Source organism: Amblyraja radiata, chromosome 5, assembly GCF_010909765.2.
Source record: "Amblyraja radiata isolate CabotCenter1 chromosome 5, sAmbRad1.1.pri, whole genome shotgun sequence".
In the NCBI taxonomy this organism is placed as follows: domain Eukaryota; kingdom Metazoa; phylum Chordata; class Chondrichthyes; order Rajiformes; family Rajidae; genus Amblyraja; species Amblyraja radiata.
Window position 1 is genome coordinate 86,150,321 of NC_045960.1, and position 27,814 is coordinate 86,178,134.

General features: G+C 41.4%; 1 protein-coding gene across 9 annotated transcripts in view; it reads left to right on the plus strand.

The window, feature by feature from the left end:
• The window catches only part of myt1l (myelin transcription factor 1 like), a 438,397-nt gene that overhangs the window by 191,569 nt on the left and 219,014 nt on the right, over positions 1–27,814 (plus strand). For 8 of the 9 annotated variants that reach the window (XM_033021668.1, XM_033021673.1, XM_033021674.1 and 5 more), the window contains 2 exons: positions 7,626–7,912; positions 9,570–10,547. In XM_033021668.1, coding sequence (XP_032877559.1) covers positions 7,626–7,912; positions 9,570–10,547 — 1,265 coding nt within the window. The remainder of the gene's footprint in view (positions 1–7,625; positions 7,913–9,569; positions 10,548–27,814) is intronic. The other variant, XM_033021672.1, reaches the window with a different exon arrangement.

Consider the following 27,814-nt stretch of genomic DNA (forward strand, 5'->3'; position numbering starts at 1 on the left):
AGGGTAAGGGGGAAACCGTCCCTCAGTTGCTTCCTGGCGAGGATGCGACTATTATTCGAGTTGCGTCCTCGCCCCTCCCCCCCTTGCGTCCTACCAATTGGATTGGTGGGGCCTTTCCTGCCGGGACTGGATCAGAGCTTCAGCAGCTGCGGCGCAGCGCTCGATACATCGCGGAGCGGGCGAGGCTTTACCTGGGATCGCCGCTTGGAGCTCCGGAGTGTTGGGCCGCTGCTCCAACATCGCAGAGTTGTGAGTGCGGAGCTCCCAACGCGGGTGGTGCTGACTTTAACATCGCGGAGTCCTGGGATCCTTTGCCGCGGGTCGCTAGCGCAAATCTTCGCCCAGCGAGGCCTGTGGACATCGGGAGCCGCGGACTCCGGTGGAAGGTGGCCGATTCAGAGATCCATGCCGCTGAGGATGTTCTTCCGTTCGACGTCGGGGTTCCTTCGTTCCCAGTGAGAGAGCCTGAACATCGGCCGCCTGTAGCGGTGAATACGGGGTGCTCGGGAGGCCCCGTCCATGGGTGAACATTGTGGAACATCAGTAAGGAGGTTGACTGGACTTTGCTTCCTTCCCTCACAGTGGGGAACTTTGGTGCCACTGTGGGGATGTTTGTGTGGTGGACTACTGTGTTTGTGTTTTTGTGTTTTTTTTAAATTTTATATTTTGAATGACTGTAAGGGAAAGAGGGACTAAAGATAGAAATTAGCTACTAGGCTATAATCTTGCAAATTTACATGCAAATGTTCATTAATATGCACTGTCCCTGTTTAAAAAATAAATTGATAATAATAATAATAATAATAATAATAATAATAATAATAATAATAATAATAATAATAATAATAATAATATCGCAGCCAATAGGCTGTGCAGAACTTTGTCATTACCGCGCTGAAAAATCAGCCTAGATTTTGGTGCCAAATCTTAAAGGTGAACCTGCAAACTTCTGACATGGTGGGAACAATGCTATCTACAGAGCTATCTTGCTGACATTTCGTCTTTCAGTTCAGTTGCGTAATGTTGGTGTAGTATCCAAGGAATTGAATTTTGCCGATTGAGGTCAGATAGTTCTCTTTTTACACACTGTAATGCAATGGATGCATAATTGATTTCTGCAGACCAAGTGTAGAACCCATTTATGTGTATTGTTGGCATATCATATTATTTTGCTTAGATATATCTTGCAGTATTATTTTGGACCCGGGGGGGGGTGGTCATTAGATGCACAGGGTGGTGTATATATAAGGGCATAGGGGACAGGATGGGGCAGGCACAGGGAGGGAGCACATACAGTTCTCACCAGACCAGGGACAGAGCAACCAGCCACAACTTGCATGTAGAGTTTGGAAAACCTGGTACGTTCATATCTTTGTTTGTACAACTATCTCAATAAACAACCAACTCAATTGGAAATAACGACCGGCAGATCAGTTCTATTGGGTCTGTGTAAGATCACTCCTACTGTAACTGTGTATCTGGCAACTGGAAAAGATGAAACTGGAAAAGTTGGAAATTTGCCATTACACCACGGAATAGTTGATGAGCTTTGAATTTGTAAATTTCAATGGTTTTAATTTTAGTTATTCAATTGCTGTTTGCTAACGTAAAGATATAGCAGTTGTTTATTTTCTTAACCTGAGAGTGATCAATATTCGTGTTGACGTTGATGTTAAAATGATACCAATCACATTTTAATATCATGGAATCATAGAGTTGTAAGGCACAGAAACTGGCCCTTCGGCCCTCCGTGCTGACCTTATTTTCCATCTACATTGATTTAATTTGCTCACATTAAGACCGTATCCTTCTAAGGCTTCCACAGTCTGAACTGTTTTATTTGGGGCGGATATTTCTGTGCCAATATATCACAATATAAAAATCTTCCTTGCAAAATGTACCTGCCTACTGTGACAAATAATTTTTAAAATCAAAATATTTTGATCTTTAGCACAATTTTCCTAATATTTATTGCCTCAGAGCCTATGATGGGTAAAGAAACTAAATATAAAAATTGGTTTTCCTTTTCACAATAATCAAGTCTTGCATCACAAATGTGCTTGATTATTTGTACGTTTAAAACAAGATCAAATGCAGGATTGAAATTAATTTCATATTGTGTGTGTGTGTGTGTGTGTGTGTGTGTGTGTGTGTGTGTGTGTGTGTGTGTGTGTGTGTGTGTGTGTGTGTGTGCGTGTGCGTGTGTGTGTGTGTGTACTGAAAAGTTGCACTGGGACATCTTTATCAACTCTTACTCCATGGTTCCTGGAAATCAATGTCTGTGGTATTGATGGTAATTGCAAATCTGTCAATAATCCAGATTAACAGAATGCAGATCTTAAATATTATGTGACTTCTAATAAGGAAGGAAGAAACAAAGAACTATTCAGTTCGATTATGGCCACTTTAATTTTAATTCCATTTAATTGCCTTGATTCCTCAACACTCTAACCAAGCAAAAGGTTTAATAGCAGGCGGTTTGTTTAACGACTCATGTGAAAGACAGGCTCTTCAACAAACCGGGTGCTCAGCTTGCTGAAGTGGTGTTTGAACCAGCTGCCTCAGTAACAGGTGCGTGACCTGCAGAGACCAAGTTGAAAACTGCATTATGAACAAAATGTTGTCATAAAACATCAGCAAAATTGGGCAATGGAGAGAGATTACAATAGCAGAAGATAACTAAAAGGTTTAAACTACAATGTTGGCTGTTGGTGAGGTTTTTTGTATTTTTGAACATTTCTGAATGCCAGTAATATGCAATTTGAGATTTGAGATTTGGCAGTTTTAGCGACATCAGAGTGTGAGGTTTAGCCAGATAATTTATTTCCCAAGGTTTTTGTAGCCAGAACTTGTTTCAATGTCATTATGGAATGGAAGGCAGGGCCTTTGCATCAAGAACTCCGACCTGCAGTGTGTGGAAGTTTCAATTGGAATGACCACTAAATGTGTATTCACATATATGTCGGTTCAGTAGTGAGCATGGGCATCTCGTTATTGAGGACAAATTATGACCCCTTTTTATTCTTTCCAGAAGTAATTTTCACGTAATTGAGAGCATATTTATTTTGCCTATCAGGCACTTTAGTGTGCTTTCTTGTCTCTTGTCTCTTAAGTGTATTTTAGCTATTTGAAGGATTTTGGTTAAGTTATTTGTTTATCTGTTTTTAATCCATTACGATTAAGTCAGAGTATATAAAATATTTGACAGTTCCAGCTAAAACATGATGCAGTTGACTGTCGAAGTGTTTCCCTTTTGTTTTGTGGGAGGGACTTATTTAGCTCCTCTAAATAAGCCCATGCCCTCCAGAAGACCTTTTAAGCAGGCTGGGAATTATCACCAAGGAATCTTGCTGGTGTTTTCCAGACATTTCTGCTGGACAGAACAGGAAACGTAATAACGAACTTTCTTTGAAAGATCTAGGGTACTATTCAATCTGAACTCAAATAGTTAGACTATAGAGCCTGGTGTTCCTGTTCAAAGGCCTTGGACTTTTCATTATACCATCCAAAAAATCAGCCATGATCGAATTAATTGCCAGAACAGGCTCATGGGAAGGCTTGTTCTACTCTGGCCCATGTTCTTAAAAGTAAAATAGTTTCTAAATGAATGTTACATGCAATGCAAACTGAGTATTTTTAATCCCTTGGAATATTTTTTTTTTAATGTGCTGAAAACCATGATTAAAATGAACCCTCCTTGTGCAAATCAGTGAGTTGTCTCTAATTGTATACCTTTGTACTCTAAATCACATATTTTTCATGGTAGCAATGGCACAAAGAAGACCTATCTAAAACTTTGAAGTCGGTTTTTTAATATACTAAAAATGCAGGTAACAGTATATCAATATGACAAGAAGATGATTGTGTGCAGTTTCTTAATATGGTTTAGTATATTTTAATATCAAATTACTCACTGTGACAGGACTAAATAGTCTAATTAATATGGTACTGTTATTGAAATGATGCCTTTTTAGATGTATTCATAAAACTATACCAGATTACCACTCTTAAATATATCAAGGAATATTTTGTCACAATTTCATTGAAAATATATTTAGACACATTAGTTCTGCTGTTTCACAGAGTTCAGTTAAATGCAAATAAGATTGTGTAGAATATTAGCCTTGCACAAAACTAGTGCAATTTGGATCCTTTTCATCAATTATAGGCCTCATATATCATCTAGTCAATGATATATGTTTTCATCCTTAACAATAATTTAATTTGCCTGTTTTAATAATACCATTGAATTGTAAACACAAACAAGAACACAAGCATCTGGCAGCTGATAAGGAAGTTATATGAAAATAAATGAAACAAGACTTTAATCTCTAGCAACAAGTTCAAGATCAGCAATTATAAAGGGCCTGTCCCACTGTGCGAGGTAATTCAAGAGTTCTCCCGAGTTCTCCCCTGATTCGAGCTCGTGTAATGTACACAGCTGGTACGTAGCGGCTCGTACGAGTAAAAAGTAACAATTTTTTTCATCACGAGTATTTTTTTAACACGTGGACATTTTTCACAATGTTGAAAAACGTCACGAGTTTACCGGATTTCCCGAGTACCTACCATTACTCGTACGAGCCGCTACGTGACATCCACGAGCTCCTACGTAACCGCTACGTACATTACACAAGCTCAAATCAGGGGAGAACTCGGATGAACTCTTGAATTACCTCGTACAGTGGGACAGGCCCTTAAATCACTACACTAAGATACACTTAAAAGCTTTAGTTATCAACAGATCATCCAACTACCAACCTGCCAGGGTTGATGAATATTATACTTAATGATTAATTTATTTATTTAATTGAAATATTTTATTGCCATTGTGATTATCAGCAGAACATATATATTTCATAAGGGAGGCATATAATGTACTAAAATAGACCAAGTCATTCACTGTGATGACACACCCATGAACAAAAAGGCCATTTAATTAATGTAGGTGAAGATATAAACAAACATTTCAGTAGTCAGGAGAATATTTGATTGCAAATATTTGATTACATATATTATGGCATTTCATCATAGTTTAATGGGTTCAAGTGATTAAGTCACACATATGTGTAAGAAGGAACTGCAGATACTGGTTTAAACCAAAGATAGGCACAAAAAGCTGGAGTAATTCAACGCTACAGGCAGCATTTCTGGAGAGAAGGAATGGGTGACATTTCGGGTCAAGGTCCTTCCTCAGCCACACATATGTTGTATTTTACTTAAAATATTACTTAATTTGGCTCACTTCTTAAACTTTGCACTCATGCTATTCCCATTGCCACACATTGTTGTGTTCTTTTAATTGTATGGCTGCATGGTAACTCAAATATAACTGTACCTTCATTGGTGCATGTGACAATAAATGTGAATGTGAATCTGAATCTGAATCATACGGTCTCATGAGACCAAAGATCCTCAAGGCCTGGCTTCTGCAGTCATCCCACAAAATGCATTGGCCTTGTGGCAACAGGACCTCAGATGATAGATCCTGAGCTCAAACCCCCAGATCACCCACTGGTTATTTGACAGTTCAGTGCTGACAAAGCCTTTCTAACGTGCTATTGGATGTCTCTGTTGATTGGAAGTGCTAGAAATGAATTAAAACATTAATTCAGGGTGACATATTGGTGCAGCTGATAGAACTGCTACCTAACAGCGCCAGAGACCGTGTATATATTTATTCATTGGTATATGGTCGCACTGATCAGTTCTGTTCTGTATTTATTCATGCCTACTTTTGTTACTGTTGTGCTGAAGCAAAGCAAGAATTTCATTGTCCTATTTGGGACACATAACAATAAACTCTCTTGAATCTTGAATCTTGCACGTTCTCCCTGTGACTGCATGGGTTTCCTCCGGGTACCCAGGTTTCCTCCCACATCCCAAAGACGTGAAGGTTTGTAGGTGAATTGGCCTCTGTAAATTGCCCCTAGTGCATAGGGAGTGGATGAGAGAGTGGGATAACATAGAACTAGTGTGAACGGGTGATCAATAGTGGGCTAATGGTGGGCAAAGAGCCTGTTTTCCAATGTTGAATCTCTAAACTAAATTAATATTAAATTAAATAAAGACCAAGTAACCCTCCCCTTACCTACAATTGTCCTTTCATTCAATGTGGATGGTTCAACACAGCGAGGCCTGTGGGGGAAGTCTGTACAGTCCCTCTGGTGAGCATAGCTGAGCTTTGTGTTGAATGTCTTCCTGAAATTGTGTTAGAATGTCATCCCAAACCAGCTTATTCCTGACTTCCACATTGCAAGCTTAAGCTTTTTTATGTGAGTAGCGAGCAATGCAATTTAGCCCATTTATCACTTATTCTTTGCCCTTTCTGGTTAGTTACTAATTACAGTGAACATTCCAATCCATTCCATCTTTCTGGGATGTTGTTCCTGAAATTTATTGGAAAGTTATTGCTGCTGACTAACATGGGAGTGGAGTTAAATCTAAGCTTCTGCCATTTTGTTACATGTGCCTTATAAAATTACCAGCAATTAATTTAAAGGAAAATTGTAAAAATAAATAAAGCCATTTCAAAACTATTTGAGGTAAACTTTGTTGAGGGGTGTCTAGCGTGATTCATTTAATTGTGTTTTTGAGGAGGTAATTTAACAAGGTAATTGAAAAGTCATGTTTGCTGATTGATCCAAAAAGGGAAACCCTATAAAAGGGAAAACATGTAGCTGAATTAAAAATTGGCTCGCTGGCAGAATGTAAAGGATAATGGCTGACACAAACTTTGTTAACTGGTGGGTTAAACTCAGTGGGGTAGCATAGGGCTTTATACTAGATTCTTTGCTATTCTTGCTTTACCTTGTACACATTAATACTTTGGTCTTGAAAGTAATGGCCAGAATAAGAAGTTTGCCATTGACATCAACATTGGCAGCATGCTTGCTGGTGAGGAGAAAACAACTTACTGATGCAGATATCAGTGAAATATTTACTTGGGCACAGAAGTAGTAAATGGAATTCAGTCCGGAGATTGATAAGCTAATGCATTGGGGATGGTAGATGTGTGTGAGAAGGTGGTCGGACTGTATGCATGAAAAATGGTGTGGGTGGCACACCGACCACCTTGTGCTATACATTTCTGATTCCAACATTTAATGAAAGGATTTAATGGGAAATTAACTGTAATCAATAACTGAGGTAAATAAAATGTTAAAGAAAATGAATGTCTGAATGTCTTAGTTTGCAAGATGGAAGAAAACTATTTTGAAAAAGATGAGTTGTGAGTAAAAAAAACATATTTTGATTTCAAATCTCCTGATATTTTATAGGGTTATATTTTGCCAGAGAGGGGTAAATGTGCAGTGCACAATTCCACTCTCATGGTTGACTATATATTTTAATTTTATCAGAGACAATAGGATAGATGAATCCCTATTATTGATAAAGAACTAAAAAGGAAATTTGACATATTCTCAATGTACTGTGATTTTCCATGAGCTTGGAATGCTCAAATGCACAGGATACTCAAATAAAGTTTTTGAAGGATCTGCTAAGTCCTCAGCCAGCAGTATTGATTCCCTTATTTCATGTAATTTATTTGTCTAGGTTGTTATTCTACTAAAGCGTGAAAACTCTTCTTGTCGTGCTAATATTCCTGCTTCCCTTCTCTGTAGTGTTTATGGATGTCCATTGGCAAAGAAACGTAAAATACAAGACAAGCAACCAAGTGAACCAATTCCCAAGAAAAAGACATTTCTGCTGAGAGCGGATAACTCTTCTGTGGATGAGTGCTATGAGACTGATGGTACTGAGGAGCTGGATGAGAAAGATGAGGAATACTCTGATGAGAACGACGATCAGGAGGAAGATGAAGAGGAGGACGTGGAAGCGGAAGATGAGGATGAATTAGAAGAGGAAGACGAGGAGGATGAGGAGTATGAAGATCAGAGTAATGAACAAGGTATGAATCGCCTTCAAGAGATTAAGAATCAATCACATTTTATATGCTCAGTTTTATTGTCAATGCAAAGATTTCCCCAGATGAAATTCAATTGTTTTCAGTTTTAGTTTGCTTTATGGAAACAAATTAAGGAGTCAAATAAGTTTCTTGATCTCATATTTCCTGCGGTGAGTGATATTCTTCAGGAGCTTTGCTTGACAACGGAGCTGCAGCAATACAGTCCAGATTATTTGCTAAAACAATCCTCTTACTATTGAACATATCGTTAAACAATATTGTGATTCAGCATAAAATTGTTTTTGAAGCTGAGAAGAATTTCATTAACCGACCATGAGGCCACATAAAAGCTCCACTTTTTTCCGACATGCCACTCATTTCTTTAATTTGCTTGTTAATTTCAAGATGAGCTGTTAGTTAGAAATGCTGTCATCAAGTGTGTGTATTAAGCCTGTGAATATCTACTTGAAAATAGTCATAATTACAGTATGTGAGCTCAGGGTTTTATTTTAATTGTACAATAATTATAAACTGTATCGCTAATGGATTTGAATTAGTTCTGATTTTCTGCAACTGGACGGTTATTTTGGACATTATTTGCTTTTCGAAAAAGGTGAATATAACATCATTCCTAATTAAAGATAATTTGCTGGAAAACCAGTATATCATTTTAATTTACTGACTAAAGGTACATTAGTCCATCAGTTAGGTTTTGTTTTTTTTGAGTCAGTTCACTTTAACTTGCATGCTGAATTCTATGACTTTATCATAGAGCTTCATAAAGATACAATCTTGAATCTTCAAACTACTCTTTACAGTAGATCTCTTTTTATATCAGTGTTCCAATCTGATCCCATGGGAATAAAACTACATTGTATTCTTTATTGAGGAATCTATTATTAATTTCCCATTAATTGGAAAAATAGTCCAAATACCCATGCATTTGTTAATAATGATGCTCAGTGTTGCTTGATTACATACATTTAGAATATAACCAAAGACATTCTGAAAATCAGTCGATAAGTGCCACATATGGTGTGAGATTGAGTGGTGCATGAAGATACCAGATGTTATCTCTTGTCTTTGCTGAATTTTATGATCTCAGCCAGAGCAGCAGGAGACCACAATCGTTGACCTCAATGTTTCTTAAATTTGTGGAAAGGAAAAGGAATTACTCAGAATTTTTTTTTTAAATCAGTACTTCCATTACTGATAACTGCTTCTGGGATTGGTGCAGAATTTGGAGACGTACTGAGCAAAACAAATGGGTGACATTCTCTCATCACCAATCAGTGTGGTGGCATTCAGTCTTTGAAATTCCGTTAAGGTTCTCCTTGTTACACTCCTGGCAAACACAAATGTAAACATTCATTTTCAGTTTTTACCTTGTTTCCGAAAGGGTTCATCATGTTTCCTGCCAAAGTGATGGTAGGAGAATGGAAGAGACCCAATGGAATCCTTAAATCTTGCTGTTAATGATGAGCAAATTATCAGATGCATAAGATTCAAGGTGATACACAGCCTGCAGAACATGAGTTTCAAACAGGAAACAAATTGGACAGGAAGAATTCATGGCAATTGAGTAATACCCTTTGACTAATTGTATCTCCAGATTATTGAAAAACAGAATAATTACGTTTTGCTTTTTGTTTTCCATTAGAAGACCTTCAAGAAGAATCTGATATTATCAGGAGAAGCCAGGACAACGAGAAAGATGATAACAACAATGATGAATATGACAATTATGATGAGCTTGTTGCAAAATCATTATTAAATCTGGGCAAAATAGCTGAAGATGCAGCATTTCGGGCAATGACGGAGTCTGAAATGAGCGACAGCACAGCGCGTGGCCTGGAGGATGATAGTGACACTAACGGGGGCAGGGTTAGAAAAAACAATAAAAGTGACTCCTGCCAGTTGAGTTTAGATGTTGACAGTGACGTTGTTAGGGAAACAGTGGACTCACTTAAACTACTGGCACAAGGACATGGTGTGGTCCTTTCAGACAATGCAAGTGTGAGGGGTCGTATAGATGGTTTAATACAGAATGAAATTAGAAATGCGAACTTTGGATTGTGCAAGTCCACCGGTGATGGTTTGGAAAAGGCCGTTGATGAAAGCGACGAGGCTGTTTGCCTGAGCAGTCTTGAGTGCCTACGGAACCAATGCTTTGACTTGGCCAGGAAGCTAAGTGAGAGTCAGCATGAGGAAAGAAACCAGCAGCATCATTTTAGTGACTGTCAACAGAACAGACCTGACGACGACATCACGAGACGGATGTCAGATCGGAACTATTCAGACATGGTCAACCTGATGAAGCTTGAGGAGCAGCTCAGTCCCCGCTCCAGGGGTTTCTCTTCTGGCGTTAAGGAAGAGGAGTCACATGACAGAGATGATGACACTGGCTCAATCAAATCCGACAGGTCTGAGGAGGTGTTTGACATGACCAAGGGAAATTTGACTCTGTTAGAAAAGGCCATTGCACTGGAAACAGAGAGGGCTAAGGCAATGAGAGAAAAAATGGCCATGGAGGCTGCAAAGAGAGACGCTTCAGAGCAAATTCCAAGGCATCATGTCGGAGATGAGAAGAAGTCTAGATCCTCTGATGGTCATGTAAAAAAGCCATACTACCCTAAAGGTACTTCTGTCTGTTTCTTGAATCTGTTGAGAGATGTTAGTTCAACTGCTATGTCTTAAAAACAAAGTTTGCCTGATATAAATTGAACAATATCAGAATGACCAGTTCAAAAGACTACACATTAATTATGTTAATGTTACAAGTTAAGAGATATGATTCATTGTGCACGGTTAAAATGTGGTTGAAGATGGATCCATACTTGTTTATTTTTAAGTAGCATTCTACTTCATTTGATTTAATCCTTTTGCAAAATGCTGTTCGGATTTTATATACTATGGGTATAAACATCAAAAAGATGAAAACAAAACAGCAATAGGATAAAGTTTCATAGGAGTTCTCCTTTTCTTCTCACATACTTTTGGCTGAAGAATGGAAGGAGTCCCCCAAAACATGGTCAATAGTTCAATGGTTTCTTTATTGTCACATGTACCATGTACAGTGGAATACATTTTTTGCATACAGCTCAGTAAGACTATCCCCATACATAAGTACAATCGCCCCAGTCAGTACAGAATGTACAGAACAGCCCATTGAGTCCATATGCAAGTGGTGCCATTTGGCGCCATTTTACAGTCCCAGCTGCAGCTGCCACAAAGGCCCATTGCAGCCGTCTCCTCCTCCATTCCGGTTGTCCCACGAACCGTCGTTCCTCTCCACGCCCGGCCCTATTCAGCCTTCGTTCCACGGCCTCTTGCAGCCGACCCCGCAGTTCCTTTTCGTCCGTCGCGGTCTCTTTCCACTCCCTCTCCGATTCGCGATCCACGGGGCGAGCAGGATTCGGACTCAGCGGCCTAATCTCTCCGAGCGTGCCAGGCCTGTGGTTGACACGCCGGGCCGAGCCCCACGCTCCAACGGCCCTGTCCACCGTCGAGGCCCAGCCCTGCTTCCCGCCACCATCCATCTTACCAGCCCTCCGTCCGTCTTCCTCCTCTCCAGTGCATGGGGTGAGCAGAGGCCGTGCTCGGTTGCAACCTCGTTCTCGTTGCTGCAGCAGTGAGCCACTGCTCGCTGGGAGGCGACTTCTGCTGCGAGTCTCACTGGAAGGCAGCCTAACTGACAAGTGTTGGAAGGAACTGCAGATGCTGCTTGAAACTGAAGATAGACACAAAATACTGGAGTAATTCAGTGGGTCAGGCAGCATCTCTGGAGAGAAGGAATGGGTGACGTTTTGGATCGGGACCCTTCTTCTGACATGTATACTGTTTCCGCCTCAGTACTTCTGTCAAAGTAGCAAGAGGTAAGCAAAAGGACATGAGTGGAAATGTAGCCTTTGTTTTCAACATTAACAAAATATGTACCTTTTCAAGCTATCATATTGCTCTTGACTTACTATGGTAATTTCAATTTAATAATGTTTTGTAATTTTTGCGCACAGTAAGATCTATAATTCAATATTATCTTCCAATTAACATGGCTCCTGATGTGATTTACTTTACTGCTTAAGATGCCACAAATATACCATCATTTTTCTTTGATGCACGGCTGAGGAACGTCCAATCAAATTGCATAATATTAGTCGGTCTTGATTTCATAAGCGCTTATTGAATAGAGCCACGGAGAATAAGAATCAGTGAATTTATTGATTTATAGAATTTAAATTCAAATGGTGTGTTTATATATGGTCTTGTTGCTTTAAATTTTAGACGGTTGGCAAATTTGTGTAATTTTTAATTTACCCATTTGTAGTCCTTTTTTCAAAGCAAATTAGCCTTTAAAATGGTTTGGATATTACAGTTTTAATTTATACAAGATGTAAAGTTTAATTTTTGATCACTATAACAGTAGAATTGAAATTATTTCCGCTTGCCAGTGATCTCCATTCTACCTTCTTTCCCCTCATTTTTACTTTTACAAATTCCTAATTCCGTTCAACTTCTTGAAGTGTGTTTTGGTTACTTCTATTTTCTTTCATCTGCCTGCATTTTTGGAGGTATTTAACATTGGACAGATTGCCCTCTCGTTGGCTGAAAATCGACTACAAGGATAACTTTCAATGATAGAAAGCTGTTTCTTCAGTACAATTTGTCTTGTCTGGGGCTGGGATGGTGATATTGAAAATATTTTGCATGGATATAGTGCCTTTCATACTTCAGATTGTCTCAAAGTACTTCACAGCCAATGGATTACTTCTGGACAAGATAGCATGACCAAAGTCAAGCAATGATTAATTAAAAACTGATGTGCTAATGATGTGATAAGCAAAGCAAACAATTAAAAAATATTAACGATGTAAGGATTCAGCCAAAGGAGTGAGATGTGAAGGGTCTTCCCCTTCCAAGGGGTTTAATTTTTTGTATTGTCTTAAATCTCTTCTAGAAAAGTGCAAAAGGAGATGAAAGTCATTTGTTCTCTTGAGCCTGTCATTCTTAATGCTTGTCTCTTCATCCCAACACAATGACTCCAATGGACCCAATATATATTTTATCAAAACAAGCAAAACTCTAAGCATAAAATGTATTGTAAGGCAGTACTGTATTGTAAACATGTTGCGTGTAATCCGTTGCCTAAAGGAAAGTTAATGAAGGTTGCATAATGCAAGAATTGTAAGTATAAAATATCCATAAGGTAAAGATATCTTGAGCAAAATGTATTATTATCTGGATTCCATTAAGGGTTAAAAGAAAATATTTATAGTCATTAAACCTCGATTTTCTACAAAGGTAAAAAATTAAAAGTTGAAGTTTAGCTTAGTTTATTGTCACGTGTACCGAGGTAAAGTGAAAAGCTTTTGTTGCGGAAAGACAATACATGATTACAACCGAGCCATTCACAGTGTACAGATACATGATAAAGGGAATGAAGTTGTGTGTTGTGATACTCATACTTACTGAAGTGAAGAAACTATTTCAGAAATGTTTCAGATTGGCTTAATTAAAGTAGCCTTATGCATCCGAAGCATTATCACTTGTTGGATGAGGGAGAACAAGGATTGGTTTGGTTGAGGCCTGCAGCTGCTTACCTGGTAAGTAATTGAAAAAATTAAGTAGGGAGCACAAGAGCCAGCTTACTGCCAAAGTAATGCCCAACAGATCTACAGAAGGCTAAAATGCCTCGAAGTTCACCAAGCAATCAGGATGTGCTGCCGGAAGGTCATACAAAGGAAACTATGACTTTGATCAGTAATGCAGACATTATTGGCGCTTGACCCAGATGACAAAGGAAGAGAGTGAGAGTCAATGCCAATACCCATGCATTGCAATAAATGCAGGAAAAAACTTTAGCAGGCTTACCTGATGAAGCAAGGTAGGAAGACCAATTCTCACATTCTGAGACGATAATCATTCATGATAACCTCACCTCATACTGTGTTCCAAGTGCTTGAAATGCATTCCATTTGTGTCTTTGAAATAGCTTGGTTAATGTAGTTTACATTTCCAGCCTTCTCCAGAAAGTTTTTTTTTTCCACACACTGTGTTACATACAATTACCATACCCAAAGCTTCACATGAAATCTACCTGGTTTGCGCAAACACTTGCCATTACAACGACAGTGGGCTGCATGCTAACATTTACCTCAAGGTAATTCTTAACTTGTGTATTTTTTCTTAAGGAGAAGACAGTCATAATGCCAGTCAGAGAACTACATCAAATGATGAACCTTAAAACAATTTTCCTTCAGTCCTTATGATGAAATACTGCTCCACGTTTGGGGGAGTGAGGCAGTAGCAGTTGTTGGAGAAAGGGAAGTGCTGTATACAGGTTTATGATGACATTTTGCATCTCTTCCTTCTCGCCTTCCTGCTCTCTGTGATATTTGTTTTCTCAAAAGGTATATCGCAAAATACTTGTATTACTACTCTGTTAAAATGAAATGCAATATTTGGTCTTCTCTCCTTATTCTAACGCTCTTCCTCTTTTCATCCTTTAGCTGTGCCAGAAGAAGCAAAAACAGGAACTTGTCGCTGTTTCTGCAAAACATATCATCAATAGACAATAAACAATAGACAATAGGTGCAGGAGCAGGCCATTTGGCCCTTCGAGCCAGCACCGCCATTCAATGTGATCATGGCTGATCATCCCCAATCAGTACCCCGTTCCTGCCTTCTCCCCATATCCCCTGACTCCGCTATTTTAAGAGCCCTATCTAGCTCTCTCTTGAAAGCATCCAGAGAACCTGCCTCCACCGCCCTCTGAGGCAGAGAATTCCACAGACTCACCACTCTCTGTGAGAAAAAGGGTATTCCTCGTCTCCGTTCTAAATGGTTTACTCCTTATTCATAAACTGTGGTCCCTGGTTCTGGACTCCCCCAACACCGGGAACACATTTCCTGCCTCTAGTGTGTCCAAGCCCTTAACAATCTTATATGTTTCAATGAGATACCCTCTCATCCTTCTAAACTCCAGAGTGTACAAGCCCAGCTGCTCCATTCTCTCAGCATATGAGAGTCCCGCCATCCCGTGAGTTAACCTTGTAAACCTACGCTGCACTCCCTCAATAGCAAGAATGTTCTTCCTCAAATTAGGGGAGCAAAACTGCACACAATACTCCAGGTGTGGTCTCACTAGGGCTCTGTACAATAGCAGAAGGACCTCTTTGCTCCTATATTCGATTCCTCTTGTTATAAAGGCCAACATGCCATTCGCTTTCTACACTGCCTGCTGTACCTGCATGCTTACTTTCTTCGACTGATGTACAAGGACCCTCAGATCCTGTTGTACTTCTCCTTTTCCCAACTTGACGCCATTTAGATAGTAATCTGCCTTCCTGCTTTTGCTACCAAAGTGGATAACCTCACATTTATCTGCATTAAACTTCATCTGTCATGCATCTGCCCACTCCCCCAACCTGTCCAAGTCGCCCTGCATTCTCATAGCATCCTCCTCACAGTTCATACTGCCACCCAGCTTGGTGTCATCTGCAAATTTGCTAATGTTACTTTGAATCCCTTCATCCAAATCATTGACGTATATTGTAAATAGCTGCCGTCCCAGCACCGAACCTTGCAGTACCCCACTAGTCACATTCTGAAAGGGACCCGTTAATCCCTACTCTTTGTTTCCTGTCTGCCAACCATTTCTCCATCCCGCAACACCATGTGCCCTAATTTTGCCCACTAATCTCCTATGTGGGACCTTATCAAATCAAGCTCTCTTTGGGGACACAAGGAACTGCAGATGCTGGAATATTGAGCAAAACACAAAGTGCTGGAGTAATTTAGTGGGCTAGGCAGCTGTGGAGGGAATGGATAGATAACTTCCTCAATCTGAAGAAAGATGCCGACCTGAAACGTCGTCTGCCAATTCCTTCCATGGATAGTGCCTGGTCTTCTGGGTTAATTCAGCACTTTGTGTGATGACCACTCACTCTTTGCAGGAGTGCATTGGATGACATATAGTGTAGCTAGTGGTAACACATAAAGAGGAACAGACTGGATGTTGAAGGTAAATTACAAGTAGCTGGAGAGCTTGGTTACTAATTTTAAGAGATGAACAAGACCATCAATGATATATGCAGGCATTGATAGCAATGTCAAACGGTGTACTGTACATGGATTGTGTGGAGAGTTACCCCAAACCAAATATACAGTACAATACTCGATAACAGTGCATTATTCCTGTCCTTTCTGGATCATGGCCACTCCATGGTTACAGTAGAAACTTCCAGGAAAAAGCCATGAAAGTTGTTGAGCTTCATCTTCTGATGTTGAGAAGGCATTCTGAGAAAAGGCAAGGTACTAGTATGGATAGTGTGTGTAGGAAGGAACGACAGATGCTGGTTTAAACTGAAGATAGACACAAAATGTTTGAGTAACTCAGCAGGGCAGGCAGTATCTCTGGAGACAATAGACAATAGACAATAGGTGCAGGAGTTAGCCATTCAGCCCTTAGAGCCAGCACCGCCATTCAATGTGAGCATGGATGATCATCCCCAATCGGTACCCCGTTCCTGCCTTTTCCCTATATCCCCTGACTCCACTATCTTTAAGAGCCCTATCCACCTCTCTCTTGAAAGCATCCAGACAACCTGCCTCCACCGCCCTCTGAGGCAGAGAATTCCACACACTCACAACTCTCTGTGAGAAAAAGTGTTTCCTCGTCTCCGATCTAAATGGTTTACCCCTTATTCTTCAAAACTGCGGCCCCTGATTCTGGACGCCCCCAACATCGGGAACATGTTTCCTGCCTCCAGCGTGTCCAAACCCTTAACAATCTTATATGTTTCAATAAGATCCCCTCTCACCCATCTAAACTCCAGAGTGTACAAGCCCAGCTGCTCCGTTCTCTTGAAGGAACGGGCGACGTTTCAGACTGAAGAAGGGTCTCGACCCAAAACGTCACGCATTCCTTCTCATCAGAGATGCTGCCTTTCCCACTGAGTTACTCCAGCATTTTGTATCTAGTTTGGATAGTGTGCTGTTGATACATTAAAAGAATTATGATGACAAACGTCACTTGAGTTGCTCTCATCTAAACTGGTATTATTAAGTCAAATTTACTGCAGAAAAATGGCCATATGGAGAAGATAAATAAAATAATGGCCATATGACATCGTCATGTGGTTGTACTATAACAAGAGGCCAGTACAAGTGAGTGCCATAGCAGCTTGTTACAATACTTGGACATGTGCTAAAGGAATACTAAGATGGGCTGTCTAATGGAAATAAAAACATGAGGCCCAATTTATAGCAGGTCAGTCTGCAGACTTTGCTTCGAGCAGATGAAGACAACTCGGACTAGGACTTCACATGTGATGCAAGACACCAAGAGGAATTATGGTGGTATTATGTCCCAGCACATCATTACTGGAATACCACTATGCCAGAAATTCAACAGCAGGAACGTTTACCTGTTCAGCAAAGAAAGGTGACTCTGCCATAAATCCTCAGGTTTATTTTAATTGCCATTTAAATAATTTGGACAAGTGGACTGCAATTCAGTGGATCCCCCAAGGTGCCCCTCGGTTGGTATTGGTTTATTATTGTCATGTGTACTGAGATACAGTGAAATACTTTTGTTTACATACAAGGTATATCCAATTAAATTGGATATGAGGCATGAATACAATCAAGCCATACACAAGTACAACAAGTATAGTAAAGAAAATAATATCAGAGTGCAGCCTATAGTTTTTCAGCAATGTAGCATTGCAGTTCCAGAGAAAAGGTCCAAACTCTGGAATGAGGTAGGTTGGAAGATTTGGACCACACCCTTGCTTATGGGAGGACCATTCAGAAGTATAATAACAGAAGGGAAGAAGCTGTTCCTATGTCTGGTGACATGGTACCTGCTTACAAGCTTCTATATTTCCTGCGCAATGGAAATGGGGAGCAAGGGAATGAGCAGGATGAAAAGGGTACGGATTATGTTGGCTGTTTTACCAAGGTGGCGTAAAGTGTAGATGGAGTCGACGGTGAGGAGTTTAATCTGTGTGATAGACTCTCTGCAATTTTACGGTCTTGGGCAGAGCATATCCCAAACCGAGCTATGATGCCAGCCAATAGTGTAACTGTAGAAGTTCGCAAGTGTTGTGATATTTTAAAAAGTGGCACGAAATTGGGGCTTCACCCTCTTGCTCTGATTAAGGGAACCTGATTAGAGACTCTTAATTGACAAATGAAGAATTAAAATTAAAAAAAACCCTACCCATCTAAAAGTTTAAAAAGTGACATATTTTGTTTCATTTGTTTGCAGCTCTTATCAGGCTTCCATTAGTTCTGTTAGGATGCACTGAGCACAACATGTCCTTGGGCTGTAGCCTTCACTGCAGTTGCTTCTGCCCTTCTTTACCATTTCGGTTTCCTTGGTGTCCTTGAATCTTGCAGGTGATCTGAAGCACACCCCCACAAGCCTTGGGTAAAACATAACATGCTGGAAACACTCAGCAGGCAGGCAGCAACTGTAGAAAGAGATACAGTACTGGACCTGAAACATGAACTATTTTTCTCCCTACAGACGCTGCATAACCTTTTGAATGTTTCCAGCAATTTTTTTAAATTCAGATTTCCAGCATTTGTGATATTTTTGATTTTCACATGTTGGGTCTCTTCCTGGCTGTTTTGCCATCTATTTGCATATCAATATTATCATCGAAAGCAAATCTTCATCATTCCAGTGATGTATTCATTGATTGCCCTCTGTAAACCTCTGTGCCATTGCAATCTTCGGAGGGTGCTCAGACATCAAGAAGGTCCAGCTGATAGACACTGAGAATCTGACCAGAGACCGCTTTTCACGGGTCACACATTGTTAACTAAAATGCTGAGAAATTCATCCTCTGTCAGATTCATTCCACAATAATAATTGTCATGCATTTGTGCAGCTTTTCGTTTTTGGCACTGACCAGGGATTAATCTTTATGAATGGGAATGTGGGCCAAATCTGTGAGTTCCCAGACAATGGGAAACTATCTACTCTGCGCTATATTGCTGGTATTACTAAGCCGCCTGCAATTTGCTTAAGTACATCTGTGAGCAGCTGTTTTGCTAACATTGCATATGTTCCTGGTTGCAGCCTAGAATGAGTCTGCACATTGAAATTAAATGTGCCTTTATAAGCACCGTGGGTGCAGCCCATAGAGCTGCTCCCACACAGCTCCAGTGGCTCGGGTTCAATCTTTACCTCCGGTGCCATATGGTTTGCATGTTCTCCCTGTGACTCCATGGGTTTCCTCCAGGTGCTCTGGTTTCCGACCACATCCCAAAAGGTATCATCCCAAAAGGTTGGCAGGCCCTATTGTGTAGTTGAATGGCAGTACCTATGTGGACTTGATGGGACTGCAGAGAGAATAAAATAGGATTAGTGAAGGATTAGTGTAAATGGATGCCAAATGTTTGATGCGGACTCAGTGGATCAAAGAATCTGTTTTTGCATCGACTGACTCTGTGCCTCTTTTGTTCATTGTTACTCAGCCAAAGGTAGCTGGAATTTCTTGTGCTTGCTTTGAGCGTACCATTGGGTAGGTGGCATGTGCTCAGCCCAGCATCCTTCCATTGCTTATCCTTCTCTTCCAAGAGTGAAAGGTAATGAGGAGCTCCTACATAATAACTGTTAGATATATTTTTCCTATCATCCACAATAATCATGCAGAGCAGATCACTGGCCCTTTAAAGAGCACGCTCAATTTCCACTTATTTAGTTGTCAGGAAGTATGTGAGAACAATTTGCAGTCCCCCACAACACAGAATTAAGGGAGAAGGTAAAGTAGTTGACAGCAATGTAAACAATAAGAAGAAATCTTTCATTCTCTTAATCTTCTATGACACCTGGTAACTCAAGATGTGTATAAAACTGGGAAGATGATAAATTAGAATTCAGTGATCACATTAGCACTAATTCCTTGGTATGAAAAATAATTAGCAGATGGTCAGGCTAATTTCAAGAATATCAGCAGAAAATGGGTCGGGTACAAAATTAGGTAAATGTACCGTATAATGAATCTGTATGTCATTCCACTCTAACCTGCCACAGAACAGAAAAATTAGGTGAATGGTCAGCTACTAACTATTGGAGCAATGTGTGATAGTATTTTAAAAGCAGTGCATAAATATGGTAATTCAGTCTACTTAATTGAACATCCATGTTTTTTTTTTTAACCCTTACAGATTACTTTCAATGCAGAGAGGATATATATTTGTTTTTATCTGGGAGAACAAAGCATACAACCCGGCATTTTTGAAATGGAGTAATATCCTGCTTAGGATTTAAGCGATGCTGGATCCAGATTTTATGGATTCATTGATGCTATTCCAATTAATATTTGAACACTTTTAACTCTCTTTGCTTAGATGTTATACTGTAATATAACACATTTTCCAGCGAGCAGAGTAAATTAAAAGGAAACAGTGTGCTCACATTATTTGTCAAAGGTAGAATTGGGAATAGATTTTAATGACCATGGCCCCGAGCATTTGTAGATCGCTGGGCTGGTGTGATATTAGGAGGCCTTGACACTGAGCTGGCTGCCAAACTGGCAAGACCAGGGATGGGAGGAGTGATTTTCACATGCTGGGAAACATACAGTATCGGTGTGGACCTTGGAGGAGATTAGTTTAGTTTAGAGATAAAGCGCGGAAACAGGCCCTTCGGCCCACCGAGTCCGTGCCGACCAGCGATCCCCGCACACCAACACTATCCTACACACAATAGGGACAATTTACAATTTTACCAAGCCAATTAGTCTACAAACCTGTACATCTTTGGAGTGTGAGAGGAAACTGGAGCACCCGGAGAAAACCCACACAGGCCATGGGGAGAATGATAAACTCCGTACAGACAGCATCTGTACACATTTTTTCACACAAAGAGTGGTGGGTGTATGGTGAACAAGCTGCCAGATGAAGTAGTTGAGTCTAGGACTACCCCAACATTTAAGAAACAGTTAGACAGGTACATGGATAGGACAGGTTTGGAGGGATATGGACCAAGCGCAGGCAGGTGGGACTAGTGTAGCTGAGACATGTTGGCCGGTGCGGACAAGTTGGGCTGAAGGGCCTGTTTCCACACTCTATGACTATGATCCATAGCCAGGATTGAACGCGGGTCTCTGGCACTGTAAGGCAGCCATTCTACCGCTGCGCCACCAGGCCGCACTGTTCTTCATAACCAAAGAACAATAATTTGTATTTCAGATTCCATTCTTCAGCCGTGGGTTAAAGAAGAAGGAAGAACATTCAGTTCGCTGAAATACAAATAAATTAAGCCCCATGCTTCACCTCAGTTCTCAGAAGGTATGCAGCATTATAAGTCAGGAACATAGCTCTTACTCCAGAGAAAAGATCAGTGATTGGGGTTTTACCAAGAATTGAGTTTAGCTGCTACTGCTCTTCCAGGTTCCAACTGAAAAATCTTAAGGGAAAAAAAAACGTACCCTTTTGGATCTCTTATCACACCACCTCCACTTTGTTGGACCAATTGCAAATGATTGCTTCACAGGTGGGCATCATTGTTAAAATTTCAGCCTCAAACTAATCAAGGCAGAGAAACACACAGAGGTCTGAGACTGTCAGATCCCAGTGACATAACGACAGGTAAGAATTGGTAGTGATTTCTACTGTTCTCTCAGCTGGTGTCCATTGGGTGGGCAGTGTTATATTTTGCCTCTAAATTATTTTGCATGTAGAAAAGACTAAATATGGTCATGAATAATCAAACGGTTTAATGTGGACAGTGAGTGAGCAAAGGATCACAGAACACATGCACAAGATTCTCATACGTTGAAATCTATATTACTAAATCTCTGATCTTGACCGCTTTTGGCCCACGGTGCTGCGATTTCCGACAGAACGCCGCCACCTACGGCCATCATTTTTGGCCACCTCGCTCAGAGCCCCCCTCTGCCTTACGGGTGCAGAGGATATTTACTATCGATGACAAATCAGAGAGATATTAATGTCTTTTATAAATTCACCATTCTCTCTGCTGCTCCTGCTGGAGGGAGTGGGAGGGACTATAAAACCAGGAAGTGGTGTGCCTCACTCACTCTCGGCAAGATGGATGAAGCCAAAGGTCACGCCTCTCTGAATAACACTGAACAAATGTCTACACAACTGTGAGTACCCTTAATGTGGTTTGAAAATGAAAATATGGTTTGTTTGAAGTAAAAAGGCACTGCCTGCAAATGGTTGTTTGGGTGTTTTGGCTTGAAGTTGAAAGGCACTGCTTACTGCAAATGGTGGCATGGGTTCTTTGGCTTGAAGTTGAAAGGCACTACTTACTGCAAATGGTAGCTTGGGTGCTTTGGCTTGAAGTTGAAAGGCACTACTTACTGCAAATGGTGGCTTGGGTGCTTTGGTTTGAAGTTGAAAGGCACTACTTACTGCAAATGGTGGCTTGGGTGCTTTGCTTGAAGTTGAAAGGCACTACTTACTGCAAATGATGGCTTGGGTGCTTTGGCTTGAAGTTGAAAGGCACTACACTGCAAACGGTGGTTTGGGTGCTTTGGTTTGAAGTTGAAAGGCACTTCTTACTGCAAATGGTGGCTTGGGTGCTTTGCTTGAAGTTGAAAGGCACTACTTACTGCAAATGATGGCTTGGGAGCTTTGGCTTGAAGTTTAAAAAAATCACCATTCTCTCTGCTGCACCTGCTGGAGGGAGGGGGAGGGACTATAAAACCAGGAAGTGGTGTGCCTCACTCACTCTCTGCAAGATGGATGAAGCCAAGGGTCACGTCTCTCTGAGCTCTGAATGACACTGAACAAATGTCTACACAACTGTGAGTACCCTTAATGAGGTTAGAAAATGAAAATACTGTTTTATTTGAGGTTGAAATGCACTACTTACTGCAAATGGTGGGTTGGGAGCTTTAGTTTAAAGTTGAAAGGCACTACCTACAGCAAATGGTGGCGGGAGCTTTGGCTTGAAGTTGAAAGGCACTACTTACTGCAAATGGTGGCTTAGGTGTTTTGGCTTGAAGTTGAAAGGCACTACTTACTGCAAATGGTGGCATGAAGTTGAAAGGCACTACTTACTGCAAATGGTGGCTTGGGAGCTTTGGTTTAAAGTTGAAAGGCACTACTTACTGCAAATGATGACTTGGCAGCTTTGGCTTGAAGTTTTAAAAAAATCACCATTCTCTCTGCTGCACCTGCTGGAGGGAGGGACTATAAAACCAGGAAGTGGTGTGCCTCACAGTCTCTGCAAGATGGATGAAGCCAAGGGTCACGTCTATGAGCTCTGAATAACACTGAACAAATGTCTACACATCTGTGAGTACCCTTAATGTGGTTTGAAAATGAAAATATGGTTTGTTTGAAGTAAAAGGCACTACCTGCAAATGGTTGTTTGGGTGCTTTGGCTTGAAGTTGAAAGGCACTACTTACTGCAAATGGTGGCTTGGGTATTTTGGCTTGAAGTTGAAAGGCACTACTTACTGCAAATGGTGGCTTGGGAGCTTTGGCCTGAAGTTGAAAGGCACTACTTACTGCACATGGTGGCTTGGGTGCTTTGGCTTGAAGTTGAAAGGCACTAATTACCGCAAATGGCGGCGGATGATTTGGCTTGAAGTTGAAAGGCACTTCTTACTGCAAATGGTGGCTTGGGTGCTTTGGCTTGAAGTTGAAAGGCACTAATTACTGCAAATGGTGGCGGGTGATCTGGCTTGAAGTTGAAAGGCACTAATTACTGCAAATGGTGGCTTGGGTGCTTTGGCTTGAAGTTGAAAGGCACTACTTACTGCAAATGGTGGCATGAAGTTGAAAGGCACTACTTACTGCAAATGATGGCTTGGGTGCTTGTTCTTGAAGTTGAAAGGCACTACTTACTGCAAATGATGGCTTGGGAGCTTTGGCTTGAAGTTTAAAAAATCACCATTCTCTCTGCTGCACCTGCTGGAGGGAGGGGGAGGGACTATAAAACCAGGAAGTTGTGTGCCTCACTCACTCACTGCAAGATGGATGAAGCCAAGGGTCACGTCTCTCTGAGCTCTGAATGACACTGAACAAATGTCTACACAACTGTGAGTACCCTTAATGAGGTTAGAAAATGAAAATACTGTTTTATTTGAGGTTGAAATGCACTACTTACTGCAAATGGTGGGTTGGGAACTTTAGTTTAAAGTTGAAAGGCACTACCTACTGCAAATGGTGGCGGGAGCTTTGGCTTGAAGTTGAAAGGCACTACTTACTGCAAATGGTGGCTTAGGTGTTTTGGCTTGAAGTTGAAAGGCACTACTTACTGCAAATGGTGGCTTGGGAGCTTTGGCTTGAAGTTGAAAGGCACTACTTACTGCAAATGGTGGCATGAAGTTGAAAGGCACTACTTACTGCAAATGGTGGCTTGGGAGCTTTGGTTTAAAGTTGAAAGGCACTACTTATTGCAAATGGTGGCTTGGCAGCTTTGGCTTGAAGTATAAAAAAAATCACCATTCTCTCTGCTGCACCTGCTGGGGGGAGGGGGAGGGGGAGGGACTATAAAACCAGAAAGTAGTGTGCCTCACAGTATCTGCAAGATGGATGAAGCCAAGGGTCACGTCTCTATGAGCTCTGAATAACACTGAACAAATGTCTACACAACTGTGAGTACCCTTAATGTGGTTTGAAAATGAAAATATGGTTTGTTTGATGTAAAAAGGCACTGCCTGCAAATGGTTGTTTGGGTGCTTTGGCTTGAAGTTGAAAGGCACAACTTACTGTAAATGGTGGCTTGGGTGCTTTGACTTGAATTTGAAAGGCACTACTTACTGCAAATGGTGGCTTGGGAGCTTTGGTTTAAAGTTGAAAGGCATTACTACAAATGGTGGCTTGGGGGCTTTGGCTTGAAGTTGAAAGGCACTACTTACTGCAAATGGTGGCGGGTGATTTGCTTGAAGTTGAAAGACACTGCTTACTGCACATGGTGGCTTGGGTGCTTTGGCTTGAATTTGAAAGTCACTAATTACTGTAAATGGGGGTGGGTGATTTGGCTTGAAGTTGAAAGGCACTTCTTACTGCAAATGGTGGCTTGGGTGCTTTGATTGATTGATTGATTATACCTTTAATAATCCTTTACAGGAAATTACAGTGCCACGACAGCTTCAAGACAGACATAACACCACACATTTCCTCAAATGGCTTCCATACTTAACAAGTTAAAATACAAGTTAAAATACAATTAATTTAAAAAAAAGTGCAGTTATTTATGCGCATTATATAACCTTATAGCAGCTGGTAAACAGGACTTCCTATGTCTCTCAGTTTTGCACATTGGTGCAATCAGCCTCTGACTGAAGATACTGCTCTTGATCACCTTCAGGGCATGGAGTGGGTGAGTGGGGTTGGTCATTATTGAACCCAGTTTGTTCAGAGTTCTGGCCTCTGCCACCTGCTGGACCGTTTGTTGCTCAGCCCCGACCACTGAGCCGGCCTTCCTGATTAGCTTGTCCAGTCTGTTTTTGTCCGCTATGCGGGCGCCATCTCCCCAACAGGCCACAGCAAAAAACAGAGCACAGGCCACCACTGAATGGTAGGCACTGCACAGTAGGGGTTGGCAGATGTTAAATGACCTCAGCCTCCTTAAAAAAATACAGTCGGCTTTGTCCCTTCCTGTACACCGCCTCCATATGACACTTCCAGTTCAGCTCACTGTCAAGCTGCACCCCAAGGTACCTGTGGTTAGCGACCACCTCCACCTCAGTGCCCTTAATGGTGATTGGTGTTGCTTGAGTCCTCCTCCTCCCCCTCCTGAAGTCCACAACTATCTCCTTGGTCTTTTTGGTGTTAAGATGGAGGTTATTGTGTGCACTCTACTCCACAAAGTTACTTATTATGTCTCTATACTCCTCCTCATTGCCCCCTTTAATGAGGCCGACAACAGCTGTGTCATCCGAAAACTTCTGCAAAAATCAGCTGTTGGTGTTATATTGGAGATCCGCTGTGTAGATGGTAAACAGGAACGGAGCCAGCACAGTTCCTTGTGGAGCCCCAGTGCTGCTCAAGATGGTGCCCGAGACACTGTTCTGTAGGCGCACGTACTGTGGTCTGAGGGAAAGGTAATCCAAACACCACAGTACCAGTGATGTATCCACTTTCATCTTCTCCATCTTCTCCCCTAGCAGTCGGGGCTGAATTGTGTTGAAGGCGCTTGAGAAGTCAAAAAATGTAATCCTTACAGATGCATCAGTAGTGTCCAAATGTGTGTACACCCTCTGCAGCATTTAAATGAGGGCATCATCGACACTGATGTTAGGCTGATATGCAAACTGTAAAGGATCCATTGGCTTGAAGTTGAAAGGCACTACACTGCAAATGGTGGCTTGGGTGCTTTGGCTTGAGTTTGAAAGGCACTACTTACTGCAAATGGAGGCTTGGGCGCTTTGTTTGAAGTTGAAAGGAACTACTTATTGCACAGTGTGGCTTGGGTGCTTTGGCTTGAATTTGAAAGGCACTACTTACTGCAAATGGTGGCTTGGGTGCTTTGGCTTGAGGTTGAAAGGCACTGCTTACTGCAAATGGTGGCTTGGGTGCTTTGCCTGAAATTGAAAGGCACTACTTACTGCAAATGGTGGCTTGGGTGCTTTGGCTTGCAGTTGAAAGGCACTACTTACTGCAAATGGTGGCATGAAGTTGAAAGGCACTACTTACTGCAAATGGTGGCGTGGGTGCTTTGGCTTGAAGTTGAAAGGCACTACTTACTGCAAATGGTGGCTTGGGTGCTTTGGCTTTAGGTTGAGAGGCACTACTTACTGCAAATGTTGGCTTGGGTGCTTTGGCTTGAAGTTGAAAGGCACTACTTACTGCAAATAGTGGCTTGGGTGCTTCGGCTTGAAGTTGAAATGCACTATTTACTGCAAATGGTGGCATGAAGTTGAAAGACACTACTTACTGCAAATGGTGGCTTGGGTGCTTTGGCTTGAAGTTGAAAGGCACTACTTACTGCAAATGGCGGCTTGGGTGCTTTGGCTTGAAGTTAAAAGGCACTACTGCAAATGCACTTACTTCCTGTTTGCTCTGTATATTCATTTTAGATAAAACGCTACCACTTACGGTTGTGATTTTTGGCCATCTTACTCAGTCCCCCCTCCGCTGAGCAGGTGCAGAGAATTCTTCCCATCAATGAAAAATAAAAGTGTTATTAGTGTTTTAAAAATGTTGAGAATCACTCTCATGTCAATCACGCCCTGAAAGCCACACCTTTTCCGGTCGGAGGGAGTGGGGTTATAAAACCCAGTAGTGTGGGTGTGGCTCGGTCTCTGCATGATGGGGGAGGGAGAGGTCATGACTCTGGCTGATCTGTGAATCAACTGAACACACTGAATGTCTACTTAACTGAGTTTGGTGTTTTGTGTGGTTTTATGGTGGTTTCACCCAGCATGAAATGGTATGAAGCTGCATTTGAATTTGGTGGCCTTCGACCCTGTTTGAAGTGGAATAAAACTACACTTGAATTTGGTGGCCTTGGATCCAGCTTGAAGTGGTATGAAACTGCACTTGAATTCGGTGGGCTTGCACCCTGCTTGAAGTGGTTGGAAACTGCACTTGAATTCGGTGGCCTTGCACCCTGCTCATAGTGGTGAGAAACTACACTTGAATTTGGTGGCCTTGCACCCTGCTTGAAATGGTAGGAACATGGATTTGAATTTGGTGGCCTTGCACCCTGCTTGAAATGGTAGGAACATGGATTTGAATTTGGTGGCCTTGCACCCTACTTGAAATGAAATTTCAAGGAATAGTCATGAGTCAACAGCCAGCCCACCAGCCGTGAGTGAGCTGCCAGCAGATCGGGCTTGAGGGACTGAGCTGCCACCCCAAGAACCCATACCAGCACTCCAGAAAGCCCCCCCACTGGCCACCAATATTGGAATTGGTGGAGAGGTGGAATATAGCGTTGGGGGACCAGCCCTCCCGTGTGAACAT